This window comes from Staurois parvus, unplaced genomic scaffold (assembly GCF_062004578.1).
Source record: "Staurois parvus isolate SC_StPar_1 unplaced genomic scaffold, SC_StPar_1.0 ptg000694l, whole genome shotgun sequence".
Taxonomy (NCBI): Eukaryota; Metazoa; Chordata; class Amphibia; order Anura; family Ranidae; genus Staurois; species Staurois parvus.
This window is the reverse complement of record NW_028318490.1, coordinates 2,155,990-2,176,463: the sequence shown is the minus strand read 5'-3', so window position 1 is coordinate 2,176,463 and position 20,474 is coordinate 2,155,990. Positions and strand designations below refer to the sequence as shown.

The 20,474-nt window shown below is 41.0% G+C and overlaps 1 protein-coding gene across 3 annotated transcripts in view; it reads right to left on the bottom strand.

Moving 5' to 3' along the window:
* Positions 1-20,474, bottom strand: part of RTN3 (reticulon 3) — a 69,813-nt gene that overhangs the window by 9,230 nt on the left and 40,109 nt on the right. For all 3 annotated transcript variants that reach the window (XM_089652795.1, XM_089652794.1, XM_089652796.1), the window contains exons 3-5: positions 13,029-14,096; positions 5,350-5,557; positions 1,619-1,757 (exon numbers count right to left, since the gene is read on the bottom strand). In XM_089652795.1, the coding sequence (XP_089508921.1) occupies positions 1,619-1,757; positions 5,350-5,557; positions 13,029-14,096 (1,415 nt within the window). The remainder of the gene's footprint in view (positions 1-1,618; positions 1,758-5,349; positions 5,558-13,028; positions 14,097-20,474) is intronic.

The following is a 20,474-nucleotide window of genomic DNA, read 5'->3' as shown; positions in this document are numbered from 1 at the left end:
GGGAGAGGGGCACAGGGAAGGTAGGACAACATGTTCATAAAAAGTTGGAAGGCTAATACTACTTTAGGAAGAAAGGGGGTCATGAGCGTAAAACCATCTTATCCATGTGAAGGATTAGGAAAGGCTCCTTACAAGAGAGTCACTAACTTAAAAACATGTCTGACAGACATGATGGCAACCAAGAAGACCACTTTGCATGAGAGATCAAATAAGAGGAGTTCCCTTATGGATTCAAAGGGTGGCTTCTGCAGCACAGAGAGGACCCGATTAATATCCCAATGGAAGCACAGGGTGCTGTAATGAGGTCTTGTCTGTGAAATACCTTGAATAAAGCTCTTCACTGGACAGGCTAAAGGCTTTTATATTAGGATGGACGAGGCTGAAACCTGTCTTTTAACCTCTTTCCATCCAGCATATGCAGATATATTTCCCGGATGGGAAGTGGTTATACAATAGGATCATGGCTGCAGTTGCCATTATATTGCTGCCATTTTATAGAGCCAGCAATCGGCCTCTCTGTATAATTGATCCAAGAGGCTCTACAGCCGCTGGATCATTCTATTACAGGGCTCAGAAGGCCATTCCCTCCACCCCCCTCCCCCAGCGCCATTCCCAAGCTCTTGGGGAGCATAGGACTGCTTTAAATGGTTGGGTCAGCTGCCCACAGAGGAGAAAGAACTATTGGCGGATGTTGATGACACCCAGTGATCCACTAGAGACTAGCTCTGAATGGTGGAAATTTTACTTCCAAGTTTGAAAATGTAATCACTCAACAAGTGAATAACATTAAAAACAAATTCCTGGTTTCCAGATAGTGTCTCCTGAATAGTATTCATTTTTATAAATAAACCGATACGCTAATGTTTATCGCATATACTATATGCATTTAATACAAAATATCTCATGCAATATGTAAAGTGTCAAATCACTACTGGTAAATACAACAAATGTGATAATTCCCTGAGGTAAACGTCAAAAAAACACAAAAAACAAAAGTGATTACATTAAAAGTCAATTCACAGCCGACAGGAAGATGTAAACAAAGCAGCAGGAACAGTGTTAAAAGGCCTGGTATGGATTTGGGAGAAACCCTCACCTTTTTTTTTTTTTTAAGTCTGGTATAAATTTTAAGGTAGACCCACAGGAAAAAAAAAAAAAAAAAAAAAAAAAAAAAGAGGCTTGATATCCCCCTCAAATTCCATACCAGCCACATGCCCTGAACACCTTGTCCCCATATTGATGAGGACATGGGACTTTTCCCCCACACATTTCCAACAGTCATGCTGGTACTTGCGTGGGTCCTTCGGAGCATCACCTTGCACTCTACCAAAAGCAGATTTGTAAGGAGCACCTTCCCCTTCTGACAATGCTACAGCCCAGCTAGGCTTCTGCTCCTCATCCCCCAAAGCGTCAGATACTTTTAGGGGGAGCATTCCTGGATACTGGTGTCGAGTTAAATATGCCCAAGGAAAGTGTGTCCACAAATTTTGCCACTGTCCCATCACCTGCAAGTAGCAGCCTAAAAACCCAAAGTCTATGAATATCTAACCTGTGCCCTGCACTATACAATTAAGATATTTACACAAGTCTAGTGTAAAGCAATGAAAACCTTCCTCACCTTGAGCGAGTCTACTAAGTCCTCCACAAGAAAGAGGCGTACAATGTGCTTCAAAGCACTGTTGATGTGAACAAGGGATGAGCTCACTTTCTTCTGGAAGCTGTCAGAGGAAAGGGTGATGTCTTGATCCAGAAGAGCCCTATAAAATAAACAGAAACATTCATGTAGCAGGTATTTTTTGGATGCATTTGATGAGATACTGTGCCAAACTCTGAGGGTGGAAAAAATACTATGCTTTGAACTAGACTGGTGTTCTTTAGAGGGTGACAATTTTAGGAGTGTTTTTATGTTAAGACAGGATGGATTGTAATAATTGTTTTTACTGCAGTGTAGTATGGCAAGAGTTTATATCATATTGAGCATCTAAATTCATAGTAACTTTTATACTTACTGCTTTGTAGATATTTAATAGATCTGAACACACAGATACCAAGGACCCATCACGCTGTGTTGTTAATGTGTGATTCACATGCAGTTCTGTGCAGTGCGATTTGAAAATGAATGGGCTGAGATCACACGTCACCAAAAGTAGTGCATTCACAACTTTTGGAAACGCACAGCAACAGGAATGCATAGTGGTTATGTACCATGCAATCTGGTGCGAGCAAATGCACTGCATTTGTGACCCGTGTTTGGGGTGTAGGTAGCAGATTACAAGGGCAGTGCGACTGGAAAGCGGTGCAGGAAGCTGGAACAGAACGTGGGTGTCCAGCACCGCATTCTAGTATGAATCACTCACCTTCTTGAATGTTTAGAAACACGGTGTAAACTTTCTGAATGCTATCTTCATACTTGATAATCATATTAAAACCTGAACTCCAAGCAGAAAAATACCAACCAATGCATTTATGTATTCATTACAACTATTACCCCTAAATTTTTAAATGAAGTGCAAGTGAATTAGACTTGGTAGCAGCTTCCTGTTATCCCAATTAAGGCTACTTTCACAATGATCCGCTGCAAAAACACAGCAAAACCGCATAGGCGTTTTCACCATGCTGAGCATTTTAAAAGACACAGGACTTAAAAACTGTACCAAAAACACTTTGCAGAGGTGTTTTTCAGTTTTCCACTGATTTCAATTGGAAGAGGTGTTTTTTTTTTCTTACCAAACATGTCCCAAAGATGCTTCAAGCAGGAGTTTTTATACCACTCTGCAAGCACAACGCCTCAGTGTGAAAACATACATAGATATACATTTACATACATGGGGAAACTAGCTTTTCAGGTGCTTTTTTAATGCAAAAACACTTAAAAAACTCTTCAGTGTGAAAGTCTCCTTACAGCAGTACTCAAACTTGAAGTCAGAACTAGGAGCAAATCAAGTGTGCATGCACACATGCTGACAGATACAGAGAGCAGAGTGCGCATAAGAATTTGCTTCTTCTCTACTATTGTGTCACAGGCTGTGGGCAGGGAGAAGACCAGGCTGTAATGCATATTTTTGCAGAAGAAGAAAGCCTGGACATAATTAACAGTGTTGTCTGACAGGGTTTTGTTTTTTTCTCAGATCTGCATGAATAGAATTAAAACTCCTGTCACAGGCAGTATAGCGGAGTTTTAACCAGGGCTGTGGAGTCGGAGTCGTAGGAAATTTTGGGTACCTGGAGTCGGAATCGGAGTCGGCAAACAATGCTCCGACTAAATTTAGATTGGAATTAAAAAAAAAGCAAGTTTAAATGTCCCAATTCACAAAAAGTTATAATTAATGACTTCTCTACTGTAAGAATAAAGACCAATGCATGCAGTGCCTCACGTAACCGCAAAACGAACACGTTAAGTGACCGTGAAGAAGCATGCTTTTCATGTGCTTCACTATATGGCACGCAACGCACAATTAGGAGCGGCAATACTTATACTTTCCATAGTGTTTTACAGATTTTGTTTTTGGCTCATATAGATAAGCTTTGTTTTTGTTCTAAAAACAACCAAATAATGTGGTTTGTATTTTTGGACTGGTAAAGTTCCTGATGTTTATGCCTGCTGCTACTATCCAGACACTTGATTAATTAATAAAAGAAAAAAATAAAACTTTGTTTTCATTGTGTTTGTCTTTTGCTTAAACTGTTCAATACAGTAGACTGTTGGCTTCCCAGCCAGTAGTCCTGTGGTAATGACATGTATGTTGCCTTTCTTTCCTTCAAGGAATGTATAAAATACATTTGCATATTAATACAGAGGAGTCGGAGTCAGAAGTACAAAAAACTGAGGAGTCGGAACATTTATCTACCGACTCCACAGCCCTGGTTTTAACTTTGTATTTAGTGGCTTGTCTAAAGTTCAACTTTAAGTTATTTGTATTAGCTCATAAGAGATGGGGAATTCTGTCCGTGCCAAGCAATTATATCATTTCAGAGTTGTGATAATCATGGCTTTTTTGTTTGATGAATGGGGGGGGGGGGGGCTATCAGTGTATGCAGTATTTCAATAGTACAGCTTCTGAGTGGGCTACTGCGGAAATTCTTTTTATAACTAATACCATCACGTTCTGTTGTACATATTACTAAAAGTAACATCAAGTTATCCTTTAACTTGGTATTTTGTGGACAATTAGCAACATAGCTCATAATTCACACCACATCTGTATAAATCACAATCAGTAGGACTGCCTTGTATCATGTACCTATGAGGAGATTTAAAGGAAACCTGTAATAAAAATATGATGGCTGTAACTGCTGTCCTCCTCATGAAAACGCTAGTTGTCTATGCCTTATTCTCAATACTTAAATTCCTAGCCCAATAAAACAAAGCTATTCAAACCCAGTGAAGTCAAAACTGATCTGCATACTTGCTCTAAGCGACAGCATAACAGCTAGGAATTGGCATTTCCAAAAGGAAAGTTTGGTAATGGTAGCCTTTGCTTCAGTACAGTAATCAGCTAAATATGCCAAATGTCCAAAGGGCTGACATGTCAGGAACAAATCTTTAATTCACAACAATCTCTTCTTTTGCAGTGGTAATGAAGAAAAAAAACACATGCAAGGTTTAGCAGACACAATTAGGTGCTGTAACATAGCTCGTACTTACAGTCCAACCCTTCAAAGAACACCTTCACCCCCACCCATTTCTATTTCTTTAAAGTAGAACTAAAAGACATTTTTTCCCCCATTTTGGAGTAAGGAGAGGGTTAGAACCCCTATCAGATTTTTATTCACCATCTGTGTCCCATTGAGGAGATTCCCCTTCACTTCTTGTCCTATAAACAAACAGGAAGTGAGAGGAAATCTTTGTAAAGGGAATCCCTTGGGGACCTCCAGGTCACCAGAACTAGTGTTCCCTTTGGAAGATTTTACCTTTATTACTTTTCTGAGGACAACCCGAAATTTGGGTTTTTAATTTACTTTCAATGGTAATGGTAAACAGGACAAATAGAGGGTGAATCTCCCTAAGAAGGGGGGGGGGGCAGACAGCAATAAAAACCGACAGGTGTTCTACTCCACCTCCACTCCATCCAAAATGGAAAAAAAAAAAATAAAGTTTTGCCTTTAAAATATACTATAAGTGACTTTTAGTGCAGTACAACTAAATATACAATATTTTATCAAGAGAGTATATTTTTCATTATCAAAATCTGCAGACAGCCATAGTCTCGTTACTAAAACCAAAGCATGACTGTCCGCAGAAATGCAACACCAGCTTAGCACAGTGAGACCCCTGCAACCACATCATGCACAACTGAACAATTAGCTGCACAAGGTCTCCTAAATAATGTCGCTAAACACAGTTCTTACTTGAATGGATGTCCCTCATCAGACTTCTGGACGGCTTGCATGACAGATTTGTAGATACGGAAGCTAATTGTGACAGTCAGCAAGGACAATACGAGATACGATACGACACTAATGATGCTAAATGCTGCCAAGGACAAAAGCAGCACCATAGTGGCTCCAAATACCATCCCAGATTTCTTCAAATCTCTCCAGTACAGCAGATCATGAACTGAAAAAAAAGAAAAATAAAAGAGACCATTTTAAATTTTGCCCACATCAAATCATTCACATATGCACAGAACAGTTTATTCGAAAGACCCAGCTTACATTAATGTCAATTAACACATTTTGATTGGCAAAATATTGACCATACACAAAGGCTAACGACAATTAAGTTTATTTTTAGGAATCACTAAAAACTTTTAGGCAGGTGTCATGTCCTGAGCAATAATCCAATGTTAAGGTTATCCATAAAAGGTCCGACTTTCTCTAGGAGAAGCAATCATTGCTTGAATTAATTGGGAAATATCTGGCCTAACGAACGACCAACGCAATACGCTTTGGCTGTAAAGCTCTTCTAGCAGGCATGAAAATATGCACCCGATTAATTCCTTTTTACTTCTAGAAAAGGTATAATCATTTTAACATGTATGATTCCATAAGAAATTCACTCAGATCACTGGAAAAATTTAGAGTAGATTTATGTGTGTTGTCGGCTGTTCCTCTTCTACACTGAAGCTAACACTGGGAGCCAATCATGTGACCAGACTGGAGCACCTTCAGAATAGGCAAGTATGGGACATCTTTCTTTTACAGGATAGTTACAATAGACTTAGAATGAAGGAGGGAACAGGGTTAGATATAGGTAGTATTTTACGATTATTTTACTGAAATAAAGTTACCCTTACAAGTACTTATTAATTATAGTACTTACATAGCGCAACCAATTTAACATATTAACCACTTCCTGTCCGGCCCATGTACATAAACGGCTAGACAGGAGCAGTGCAGGAGCGGGTGGCCATTTATAAACCGGCCTTTGCATTCCCTGCCTGTGCGCGCTTCCTGGGAGCGCGCGGCACCGCAATCCAAGCGGAACACTGATCGCTGTACGGGACCTCTGTGTGAAGTCCCGATCATGTGATCACGGATTGGCCAATCCGTGATCACATGAATAGTAAGCAAGAGGTCACTTCCTGACATAATTGCTTACTACTTGAGAAATCTGTGAATGATCACAGAGCTCACATGGTAAAAGGCTATTCACAACAGCCTTGTACCATGCCTTGTGACCAATCACAGCTCACACAGTATTTCTCGATGGCTGCAAGAATGCAGCCAGAGAGAAGGGAAAATTATTGCTTTTACAGCCTTTATGGGTGTAAAAGCAATCAGTGTAAAAAAAAAAAATCTTCACCACCCCCCACAAGTAGCACAATGTCACTATGGTGACAGTATGTTAAAAAAAAAAAAAAAAAAAGCAAAAATGTAAAAATTTTTTTGAAAAATAATTTTTGGTTCTAAACTACTTTGGGTTTTTTTTTTTTTTTACCAAAAAGATAGCTAAATACATTTTGGCCAAGATTTATGAAGAAAGATTATTTATTTGCAAAACGTTTGAACTTTTTCATTTATATAGCAAGAAAATAAAAATCCCAGTGGTGAATAAATACCACCAAAATAAAGTTATATCTGTCTCAAATTAAATGCTAAAAAATTCATATGGGTACAGTGTTGCATGACCGCGCAATTGTCATTCAAAGTGTGATAGCACTAACAGCTGAAAATTGGCCTGGACAGGAAGGGGGTGAAAGTGTCCAGACTTGAAGTTAAACATTCACATCAGTCCCTGCCCTCAAGAAGCTTACAATCTAAGGTCTCAAAATGCACATACATACACATACTAATTTACCTACCAGTATGTCCTTGGAGTGTGGGAGGAAACCGGAGTACTCAGAAACCCACACAGGCACAGGGAGAACAAGTAGAATCCAGGCAGTTAGTGCCGTGGTTGGGAATTGAACCAACGATGCTAGTGCTGCTAGGCAGAAGTGCTAACCACTTAGCCACTATGCTACACACATCACTTAGAATGTATGCCCTTAACTCAAAGTATTTCAGATGCTAGGACCACTTTAAGCAATGCTATGCACATCAGTACTTGAGATGAGCTGTACTAAAAGAAATTTAAGTTGAAAACCCAAGTTGAGATGGTGAAGTAAGGGACTGATCTGTGCATTAAGGTAAAAATCTACTTCCTTTACAACCACTTTAGGCTAAATACATTCATACATTCCGTCTCACCTGGGAAAATGCTTGTCACAATCATCCAACAATTATAAATGGACCCCTAATGGCACGTTTACACTTACTTCAAAACGAGGCTTCATACAAGCTTTTTAAAGCGCTCCGAATGCCAATCAAAGCACTTCTCACTAAATCAAAATAAAATGGTTACCTTACATTCCTGTTCACATGGTTGTGTTTGCTTCAAAAATTATACCCCATGTTGCTTTCTTGGTGCTGCAAAGTGTCTCAAAGCCTCCATAGCAGTCTATGACAAAGCTCGCTAACAGCACCTGCAGCTTTTGGAGAGACTTTTAGTTAAAGTTAGCTCTGCTTTGTTTTGCATGTATTGCAGGAAACCAAACACGTGAACCTGAAAGACGTCATCAGTCATGTCCGATTCATGTGTATACATTCTGGAAGTGCATGGTGCAAACCTCACATCTGGTTTGCAGCATGGAGCAACAGGAAAGTAAGTAGGGTCTGGACCGGAGCGAAGCAATTAGCAGATGTTGCACACGTGATGTGCAATATGGGAAGCAGAAAAAGAGGGGGATTGGAGAGAAAGAGGGCTGCATAGGATCAACAGAGCTGGGGGACCAGAGCAAGATGTCACATGTGTTGTGCAGAATATAGTGGGAGGTGAGCAGTGACTGGAAAGAAAGGAAGATCAGCAAACCAGAGGATCAGCAGAGCTGGGGGGACTAATGGGCGGGGAATCTGCTGAATGGAGGTACTAATGAGTGGGGGACCTGCTGAATGGAGGTACTAATGAGTGGGGGACCTGCTGAATGGAGGTACTAATGAGTGGGGGACCTGCTGAATGGAGGTACTAATGAGTGGGGGACCTGCTGAATGGAGGTACTAATGAGTGGGGGACCTGCTGAATGGAGGTACTAATGAGTGGGGGACCTGCTGAATGGAGGTACTAATGATTCACCAAAAATCCATTATCTCCTGCGCTCAAAGACTCAGATCAAACGGGCGTTAGTAACAGTGTGTTCATCCGCTGGCGATCAGAGGTTGTGCAGCTCAATCAAGAAGCTGGGGAAGCTTGATGAAACTGTAGAAGGGGGTGAAAGAGCGCACAAACCTTGCGCATTACCTCAAGAAATAGTGACTAATGTTATTTTATTTAGGAAATATACTCACAAAAGTGATGGTAAAACAGGCATAAGTTAATTATAATCCACACAGGGTTACAGGTAAATCCAAAAGGGGGGGGGGGGATAATGAATGTCTCCTTGCTATGGGAACTCTGCTATACTGAAGTTTCTATCTGCCAAACCCAGCTCTGATGAAGAGGGGAGCACCCTTCGAAATGCATTAGCTTTTACCCCCCCCCCCCCCTTTGGATTTACCTGTAACCCTGTGTGGATTATGGTCAACTTATGCCTGTTTTACCGTCACTTTTGTGAGTATATTTCCTAAATAAAATAACATTAGTCACTATTTCTTGAGGTAATGCGCAAGGTTTGTGCGCTCTTTCTTCCGTCCCTTTCTTCTGGAGGTACTAATGAGCCAGGGTTCTATTGGGCCCCTAGAAAATCCACACACACAGCATTTGCCAAGTTTCAAAAAAAGCATCACAAAAGCACCACAGACGTATCGAAAACACATCAGAAAAGCATGTTGAAGTGGTAGGCAAAGCAAATAAGTTGAAGCAAGTGTGAACGAGCCCTAAGTGTATCTTTAGATAGTACTTTAGTACTGAAAAAAGGGCTCGGCAAATTGTGACAGAATTCTAGAGGCAATAATTAGAATCAAGTAGTCATCAGAGACTGATTACTACTGATACAACAACAAAAATAGAAAAGGCTGGGAAAACAAGGTAGACATGATCATTTTCTGGGCGTACAGACAACCAGCAAAAAACTGCCACAGGGATGTTGAATTTATATCGCCCGACGTCCGGGATATGTAGTTCGGGCAGGTCGTTTTTTTCTGACTTTAGGCCTGCTCCAGGCAAGCAGCAGGGCTCATCTGTCAGGTGGAAGCATTCAGGCAGGCAAGCGCTGCCGCCAATTGCTTCCACACAGTGCCAGCCTCTCCCCTCGCGTGAGGTATCCCGGTCTCTGCTTGCCCATCTGCGGGCCCGGGACCGGTTTACTGCTGTTGGCTAGAGGGGAGGGAGGAGAGTGGACATGTCCACTCCCCTCCCCTTCTTGTCCTGACCCGGAAGTGACGTTATGATGTCACTTTCAGGTCCCCCGTTGACAGGTGTTTTTTTTTTTATTGTAAAAAATGACACATACGGAGCTTTACAAGTGTCTTTAGAAAATATAGGGTACTGAAGCTCGCCGCCATTTCACGAGCGCACGCAAATTTAAGGTTTGACATGTTGGATATCTATTTACTCGGAGCAACTTCATCTTTTACAAAAAAAAAAAAAAATTAAAAATTAGGGTAATTTATTGCTTTTTTGTGCCCTAATATTAACTTGGATTTTTACTGACATTTTGCGGTAATATCATGCAACATAAAAAATTAGAACTTCCACTATTTTATTCTTTAGGTTCTCTGCTTTCAGAAAATAGATGTTTGGGGGTTTTATGTACTCTTCAGGACTAAAATGATTTTTAAACTTGTATAAAAACCAAAAAACGCAAAAACGGCTCTGGCAGCGAAAGGGATCAAGGATAAGCCTGACACTCCCCTTCCCTGACGAGCAGCCAATCGGTGCTCATTACACTGCAATGTCTCTCTCCTCCCTGCAAGTCCCAGGGTGCGGTGCTGGAGACAGGCAGGGAGGGGAGGAGATAAACAATGCAATGTTCAAATTATTACACGTTTAAGTCGCCATAAAGCCCCTTTTGTTTTTAAAAGCCCCAGACATTCCTAAAAGCACCTCCAATTTAAATACAGTTTTGGTTAAAATGTATTTATTTTTTTATCTGGACAAGTCGATTGTCATGTGTGACAAGTAGATCGGGACACCGATTTAGTCCATGGACAAATAGTTTTTTTTTTAATTTTCACACCCCTGCTGCCACTTTTAACATATCAGTGCATCAACACTGAGATCCACCATCCCTCATCAGCAATGCCCCACCCTGGCTGTTATACATTTACTTGTAATAATGTTCACATATGTTCTTTTAAATGATAATGCCAGGTAAAACTGGTGTTCAGGATAACTCATTCATCCCAAAAATAATTTCCGCTGGCTTTGAAACCGTTTTTTTTGCAATTCTGCGATAAAGGAAGTGGCTGCCAAGCAGAACAGTACATAGTCTATTTTAACATTAACAGTATGGTCCCAGCAGGTCCTGGAATATCCTAAAGTGGCTGTAAATGCTTAAATATACCCAGTGAAGTGACTAGCCTCAGATGATACACAGATTAAACAAACCCTCCTACATAAGTTGTACAGGTTTATCTGCACCTTTTCTACAGTCAAAGTGCATAATTTAAACAACTTGCCTGAGCTTTCAGACATCAGGAGGCAGGGGAGCTGCCGTTACACTTTGCAAAGCTCAGTGTAATGGCAGCTCTGCAAAGTACTGGAGGGAATGGACACCCCTCCCACAGCAACATAGGCTGTCATTTACAGGCTGTGTGCCGGAGCTCCCCACCGTCACCTTTTTTCCCTCTTGGTATTAGGAAAACTTGCCAGAAACTGACAGCAGAGGTAAAAGGCAGACAGAAAATGACACTAAGTTTTGTGGATTGAGACAAGTACACGTTACAGAGGGATAGGCTTTGTTCAAATTTCACATCAGAGGTTTACGACCATGTGTGTAAAAACAGTTGTGCACAGTAAGTACACACATGTCACACATGGAGGAAGATATAATGCTACACAGTTTTATACAGGACTATGAAATGTAGAAGTTAACCTAGCTGCTGTGTCTATTTGTCTCTCTCTTTCAATATTAATTTTCAATCTAAAAAACCCACAATCAAATTATCAACCTAGATTACTTGCATGTTTCATCCATTTCAATATTGCTTATTTGCCCTTCATGACAACTGTTCTTGCAGGAACAGACCTGCAGCTGTACCGACCCAAATACACGCTACTGGTTCCTGATCTGACAACAGACTGTACATTTCCACTTTTATAGCTAGTATATCCAATTATACAATAACAAATAAATAAAACCATAAATCAGACTGTCAAATCTATAAAAAGACACGGTCTGACAAAAGGTATGATTAAATCTGATAGGAGTTCCACGCCATGGTCATGTAACAAACAGAGGAGAGACAATAGGAATAATCTACACCACCCATCTCATACCCAAGCACATATCTATAAACCTAGAGTGTTACAAACTGCCCAATAGCTTACAGATGAAAAAAGAATCATGTACGAGTGATGGATCACTATATAAACACTGGTGCAGCCTTGTGGGACAGATGAAATGCATTTGTTAAAATATATGTAAAGAACAAATTTTTCATTTTAAAAAGTTTGGCAAAAAAGCAGCAGTTTTGGAGGCTGCTGTGGCCCAGCTGGGGTGATTCACCATCTCTACTGGTTCTGAAGACCATTGTCTCCTGTACAGAAAGTAATTGGAAAACCTACATTTTTGAGTTGAAGTACAGAAGGTGAGGGGACTCTTCAAATGTGGAAACCTGTTCTGGTGACAACTGTCTAGGAGTGGATATATACTCGCCTTGGAGAGATCTACTCTTACTACCTGCTGTGCCTCTGACAGGAAGTAAAGGAAAATTTCCCTGACAGAACCCCAAAAACACACACACACACACACACACACACCCACCCCAACAAACTTTGCCAGGTTTCCTTATGTGACTTAGGCTATTCTATAAATGATGCCATAACTCACATCTAGACAAAAAAAAAATTCAAGATTTACTAACATGTTTGCCTTTTAAACTTTTTCATACATCAGTGTTTTCTACCAGATAAGTGCCAACAGCCTAATATACACTACTGTAAAAGCTACAGTAAGAAATCTGTTTGCAACATTAAAACACACCTAACAGTAATGATTTCAATTTTAAAAACAAAAACTTTGCAGGTAGAGATGAGAATGCAGGTACATAATAAATATTTATACGTAAATACATAAACACGTACAGAAGGTCAGAAGGGAAGGTGCATGAAGGGAGGATGCACGCATGCTACTTTGAATTTATATATAAAAAGTACATATAGGCAGGAAAGCAGGTAAAGGTAATACTTGATAGCCGTGCATGGCAGCAATGTGCAAAGACAGGGCAGGTTGCTGTGCCAAGAGCAAGTTGAGCATGCTGGAAAGGCATCAAAGATGTGCAACTGGGCATGTATGATGCATGCCTGCAATGGGCATCTACAGTGCATGCTACTGGTTCTTTGCCCATGCCAACAGTGCATGCCGACAACAGATGAATAGGCACGAGCGGTGTAAGTCAACAATGTGAGGGTCATGCCAACGGTGCACTGGATAAGAAGTCTTCTTTACCTTTGAAGGTCAGAATATCAACTGAGGAATCCTGGATCGATTCTGTGGAAGCTTGAAACGAAGTTGTCTTCAACCTTTCATAGCTGCCAAACTGAGGACACAAAATCTCTGGAGAGGATTCCTGGCTTTCTGAATTCCAGTCTTGTGTCCCATCTGCCAAAGCTCTTAGAGCTTCAATAGTTAGATTCTCCTCTACTTGGTCTTCCAGGGATTCAGACTCTGAATAGCAAATCACCCCAGTATTATGGTCGGTACCGTAAGTTTCTGCTAGATCTACAAAGCCTTCACTATGAGGGGATTCTGGGGTTTTTGATGCAGATTTGTTCAAACGATCTGTAGCATCTACTAAAAGTGTAGTTTGGGTTTCACTGTATTGCGATGACCACGGAAGTTCTGAGTTATTGGCAAGTGTCTCATGTACCGTTACATCTTCCTTCTTGGTCTCATTTTTCTGCTGTGCGTTATGCAGCTCAATCCAACCATCCTCGCTGTGTTCTTTCTGCTCCAGTTCTGAACCCTTGACCCTCCAACCAGCGTCTATTACTGTGTCATCTGACTCCCCTGAGCTGTCCATGTCATCATCTGCATCTGGCCAACGAACCTCTGATTTTAAATCATATGAATGCTCCTCCCTTTTTGCAGAGCTGTGGTCTTTTGCTTCACCACAGACATCTTGGGTCTCTAGACTTTGCCCCAAGTACCTTTCATCTACTGAGGATTTAGGAAGCACTTTTTCATACATGAGTTCAAGTCCATCATCTTTTTGATTTTCATTTGGTTCAACTACAGGGATCTCAGGCTCCAAAACATCATTTCTTATACCATGTCTAGAGTGTGGCATAAAACCATACGATTCTTCCTCGTTGAAACACCAAGTTGGGTGTGTATATCTAATCAGTGGTTCATTGGCTTTCTCCATTTGGTTAGAAGACCTTTGTGCAGACATCTCTGAAAGTCCATAATGAATTGCTTTGTCTTCACTTTCTTTGAAATCAAAGCCCGCGCTGTTGGAAATCATCTCAAAAGGAGACCCAGGTGATTCTGGACTGGGATGTTTTGGATGGGAGTCTGGAGAGAAGGTGTCAAAGAAAATTCTGTAAAGCCTTTCCCACTAATAAAGTGCCTTCTACAACAGGGCAATGTTAAACAGCTGACTTAGAAATATTGGAAGCTCATGTAAGATAAGGGTCTACCATAAAAAAAAATTTTTGTACTTGTAAATCTTTTTATTCAGTGTTCATTAAGGGACACAGCACCATAGATTCATATACATTTATGATACATTGCGAACTAAAGAAGGATTGGGCACCAAGTGAAAACATAGCTAGCATTAGTGGTTATATACTTGTACCATTAGTACAGTTCAGTTGTAGGTAGCAATAATAAAACCGGAAAAATATTGGAGGGTAATTAGCCCCCCAAAAAGATAACCAAATAAGAGGGGAGGCTGTGACCCTCAATGAACACTGGAAAAAAGGATTTTACAGAAAGTAAAGAAAAAAAGTCTTATTTTTTTTTCCATCATTCACTGAGAGACAACATCACAGACTTTATAGATTTTATAAAATTCAAAAGGAGCTCCTACAACGAAGGATGGGCAATGACACCCAAAACAAATCCAAGGTACAAACCTTGCAGTCCAAAGAAAAAATAAAATAGGTGTTTACACAGCCAACTGCAGGTCCTTATGGCCAAAGTAAATTTTCATTGATGCAGCCATATCCACCTTAATAGAACTGTGAGAAGGGAAGACCCATGTCACAATTTGTCAGACAAAGCCTGATGGAGGCTTATCCCAAGAGGAACTAAATGCTCTGGTAGTGTGAGAGGTGACTGTAAAACATGGACCCTATTGTTCATATAAGCCCGAATATAAGCCTGTCTCAAATCCATTGTGAGATGATCACACAAGAAGCATACTCTTATGCGGACAATCAAGGATGAGGAATAGAGAATCAAATGCTTTAAAAAGGAAGCAGTGGCCTTAGGGTAAACCTTGGACACTAACCTCTAATCTAGGGAATGGAGGGCAAATTTTTATGGATGAATCAAAGCCACAATGAAAAAAAAAAAAACCCAAAAAAACAATGTCCTTGTTGAGGTAAAAATAAAATAAAAAACTGTATGTACAAATGTTTGTCCAAGTCTTCAACTAACTTTGTCCCTCTGTAATACAAGGAAAAAGGAGCCTTGCAGAGTAAAGCTTTCTGCTCCAAAATCCTCTCGGCCAAGATAAAGACACTTTCTCAAAAAAAAAGAAAAAAAAAAAAAAAAGGGAAGAGGAGACTTTACTGGTGTAGTCCCTTCCTGGTGGAAGGAGGCAATAACTAGAAGAACTGAATGCATATGGAACCTCACAAAAAAATGAGTTCTGATCCATGACTGACTTAGAATGGCAGAATTATCCAAAGCCCTTGAAATGTTCCACAGCAAAAATTGGAACAATTACCATAAAGGAGGGTTGCAGAACACGGAGGGGAAATATTCCAAGCTAGGGATCTTTTGGAAGGTGTAAACCGGAGATCAGTAGGTGTAAGAGACTTGCTTGCAAGCTCTAAAGTGGGAGTAAAGGTTTTTTTTTGTTTTTTTTAAATGATAAACATGGTAAGTAAATACTTACCTGCTCTGTGCAATAGTTTTGCAAATAGTGGCCAAAACCTCCTCCTTCTGGGGTCCCCCAACAGTGCTCTTCACTCCTCCTCTTCTCTGAGTGCTCCCATAGCAAGCTAGTTACAGAAGCATTCACGCGGGAGCATTCTCTAGCTGGACTGTGCGTGTTTTGACTACAGCAGCATGAGCCAACGGGTAAAGGGGAAGGTTAGGGGGAGCAGCTTTTTAAAGGTTTTTTTTCCCCCCTTATGCAGAGAATGTATTAATGTAAAAAACATTTTGCCTTTATAACCAATTTATAGCTTTTGGATTGCCAGGTTAGTTTAAAGCCAGTCATGGTGGCCATTTTAGGAGCTCAAGTAGTCTTGGAAAAAGTTCTGTTTTTGCACAGAAGAAGGTGGTGTACGTGTATAGCAGGTTCTCCCATTTGTGAGGCTAGAAGAAATTAGTGCTCTTCCCCACTATGATTTGCTTGATGATCACAACCAAGGTAACTTGGAAAGGTCTGTCCCAGTTGAAGGGAATATAAAGGAAGGGTCTTTTTTGATGTTTGATTGACCAATCAGCATTTTAGCCAGGGAGCCCCCCACAAAGAGGTTGTGCTAATGCGAGATACCAAAACTGCTGGAATCCAGAGCTGCATTGCATGTACTTCATGGCCTGAAGCATCTGCTCTGTCAACTGGATATGTTGCAGCAAATTTTCAAAGTGCATTTCCACTTTTGCAGCCAAACCGGGATAGAGCCTACTTTACATATTTGTTATATGTACCCATTCATATAGCATAAAAAAAAAAAAAGTTTAAAATTGTAGCTTACCTTTTTAGAGGATCTATTCTAGACCCTCCAGCAAGGAAAAAATTCCAGGTAGTTTTCTTTGTGGGGTCGGGCTGCTGCTTGCCATAATCAACCCTGTCTGTATTTTTCAGGAAGATCTTCATTACCAATTGTAACTGGATTTGAATACTATCTGTCCTAGTAAAAAGGTGTAGAGGCTGTGCTAACATTGTAAGTTAATGAGGACAGACCCAGGACAGGCTCACTCTAACCATGTTCAAAAAACCCTGCAGTCAGCCATGACACCTTCTGAGAAACATCTAAAACGGTAAGAAATATATTTTAAAACTGCTAGGCATGATGCGTGAATGGGAACACACAACAGTGGGGCTTCCTAAAATTTGACTGCAAAAGTGGAAATAATGCTTTAAATCAGATCCTGACTCAACAGCCTTGACCAACTGCTGTGTGCCAGACTAGAGTCCAAGTGAAAATAAGATGTATGATGGAACCAATGACTGAATACATGGATCTGGAAAGCGATTCCAATTTCTTGCCCATTTTGATAGAGGAAGCATCCTCGGCAGGAATGAGAGTCACTTCGTTCAGGAGGCAAGAAAAGGGCAGGGAAGAAAAACTTCTGAGCAGGATGACTTGTCAAGTTGTTTCCACTACAAAAAACAAAAAAAACAAAAACAGACTGATCGTTCTCGCTATCAAGAGGGGACAGATTTCAACTGAGAGACCTATCTTCCAGCTAAAGAGAGACCAGATGATCAGGAGATCAAGGAATCAGGAGGAGGCGGCAGGCACTTCCTGCAACCCTGCTGTTCAGCCTGGAGGAAAGTCTGAGTAAGCTGAAACTGCAAACCCTTCATTAGAGGAGAAGGTGTCAGAAGGAAGGTAGCTAGCTGCAAATGCAAATAAAGGTTTCAAAAGAAGGGTTCAGATGTGGTTGCAGAAGTAGCGTGAAAAGGGAGCTGCAGGTGTCACTGCACACAATGCCCTCAAATAGCACAAGCAGAATGCTTGTGGGAGTCACCAGCAATAGTATGGTGATTGATACACATTTGTTGTCAGGCATATTGCATTAGTAAATCTGTACATGTATGCCATGCAATGGTAGCATGAGGGGTTTAGAATGCATTCTGAACCCAATAGAGCAGAATGTATGCAGCAACAGGAGTCTGTAATTGCTGGCCCACAATCTTGTAGTAATTGAAAGTGCTTTCAAGCAAAAATGGTGGTAAAATGTGTGGAGGCATGCTGTAAAGCACAGAGCCCATAAAAAAAAAAAAACCCAGAAGAAGAGGCTGCTACAAGCTTAAAAGCACACCCAGAAACAGTAAAAGCAGTTACTTACTGCACAGGCAAGTCTTCAGAACCAGCCTGGAAATCAGGTGCTCTGGAACCTGGAGAGAGCTGCTGAAGTAAATTCACATGATCGAACATGGAAATTACAGGGTGCAACAGTCAACAGCAGTGCAAGCATTGTCCACATAAGCTTATGTAAAGACTGAGCCAATAGCAGGTCATCAGAGTAAAATTCCTGATTTTCAGATGACTGGAAAGATACTGTACTTTGCAGGTTGGAAAGCCAGACATCCCTTGATATCAAGATCTGCAGCAATGACACTACCAACCACTGCCTGAATGCAGATATCCACACACAAAATCTTGATCCAGCATAGCTGAAGAGAGATGTCCTACCATCACAGGACACAAAGCATAACTGAGCTGTACAGTAGGTATGAGGGTATAGCCACTCTAGAAAGAATGTCCCTCATTCGCTTTCACAAGACCAATCCTGTAGGTAGCTATATACCCCATATGTATTTGAATCAGTGGTGATGTGTCCCTCAAACAGAAAAATCATTATTAAAGTTCTGGTTCACATATTGGTGGCTCTAATATCAATTTTTACCTGAGCAGGAGAGGGTCATGCAGAATTGGTAGGCAACGGTTCAAGCAGTTTTATCCCTACTACCTAAATAATTTACATGTAGAGAATAAGGTTTGTCAAGCAAACAATTGCAAGTGAATGATGTCCTCCAGTGCAGTATGTAAAAACCATCTAGGTACTGGTTTACAATAACCCTCTCAAATTCAGGCAATTTGAAACTATACTTTATCCACTTCTTCAAAAGTTACAGATGGTGATATGGGGGAACCATTGTTTCCTTCACTTTATAATTTATGCTCCGATCCATAAATTGTTTATATCTACTTTGTAACATTTAAAATTCAACTCAAAATTATTACTTTAGTTACATGTGTAAAGGGATAAGAAATCTGGTGGTTGAAGTTACAGTCATGGCCAAAAATACTGGCACCCCTGCATTTCCGTTAGATAATGCACCACTTCGCCCAGAAAATTGTTGAAATTACAAATGTTTAGGCATTGTCATGTTTATTTCTTTTGTTTGTATTGGTATGGCACAAAAAAAGTGGAGAAACAAAAAGCCAAACCTGATACATTCCACGCAAAACCCCATAAATGGTCTGGATAAAATTATTGGCACCTTCTCAAAATTGTAAGAAATAATTGCATTCCAAGTCTGTGATGCTCCCGTAATTTGTAATTAAAGGATAAGTTCACCTTTGGGAACAAGTTACATGCCCCACCTGCTTTTAGGGTGGAACATGTAACATGTTCCCATAGCTGCAGCTGCGCCTGCCAACCCCCCTCCATCCCACAGATAGCACGGAGAAACTTGTTCCCATAGCTGCAGCTGCGCCTGCCAACCCCCCTCCATCCCACAGATAGCACGGTGAAACTTCTCCCCGTACTGTCAGTAAGATTTGAAAACAGGGCTCCACCCACAGGGCCACATCACTCATTTATTGGTGCAATGCTTTCAATGGTTTTTATTAATTAGTAAACATTTCAACAAGACTTGAGCAACAAGACATGCCCACGCAGAGGCTATCAATGGCACAAAGAAAAGAAACAGTGCTCTAACACCAACAGAGCAAATAGGTGCGCCCACGCAGGGGCTATCAATAGCACATAAATTACAAAAACAGCAATATAACACAAACAGTAGTTCAAACCAAAAGGCAGCTATCCACCGCCTCATAAAAGACAAACAAAAATAGAAAGTAAAAAAGAAGAAAAGGAAGACGACGACGACAAGACCAGGAGCTGGGGTCCGGGAATGCCAATAGCAAACATCACTAACCCAGACTAGGCGGGCGGCCGAGGGGTGATGGGAGCATGGGAAAGGCATATGTCAACCACGGCTCCCATATTTTCAAAAATTTCCATTGGGAGTCGTTACAGAGATAATGGTAGACATCTGTTCATTAAGTATCAGAGTGGTCATATGGTCCCGCACCCCCTGAAGAGGAACAGACTGGCTTTTCCATGCCTGAGCAATTGTTCTAGTTGTTGACAAGAACAAATAAGAAGCCAACTTCTACTGGTGGGCCAACAAACCCGGTAAGGGACAATGAAGCAAAGTGTACCGATAATCCCAGCGTATGGAGAGATGGAACAAGGTGAAAAGGAAGCCAAAAACACGAATCAGTTTCGGGCATGACCACCATATATGCAACATCTCAACGATGACCACATCCCTGAAAGCATCCATCACTGCAGCAAGGTTCACCTGGGCCAAAACGAGCCGGGACCCAATACCAACGAAATAATACTTTGTATACCGCTTCTAGCGTTGTTGTATTAAATGAACATTTAGCTATAAAAATGACCAGACCCTATTCCAGCCCTCCAGATCCACAACTGCACCCAGGTCGCACTCCCACTGAGTGACGTATAAGAAGTACACGTTGAGCACCTATTCAAAGATGCATAAAGTAGGGAAATAAGGCCCGGGGCGCCCGGAAACTGTTAGCAAAGCTGTTCAAAGGAAGTGAGGCCAGCCAACACCGCAATTGGAGGTAGCGGAAAAATTCCGCCTGAGGGACATCCCGTGACTCCTGAAGAGAATTCCAGGTGGGCAAGGACCAAGAAGTCAAAAAGTGTCACACCTGCAAAAAACCATTGGCCACCCACCAAGAAATCGCCCTTGGTTGATCCAAACCAGGTGGGAAGAGAGGA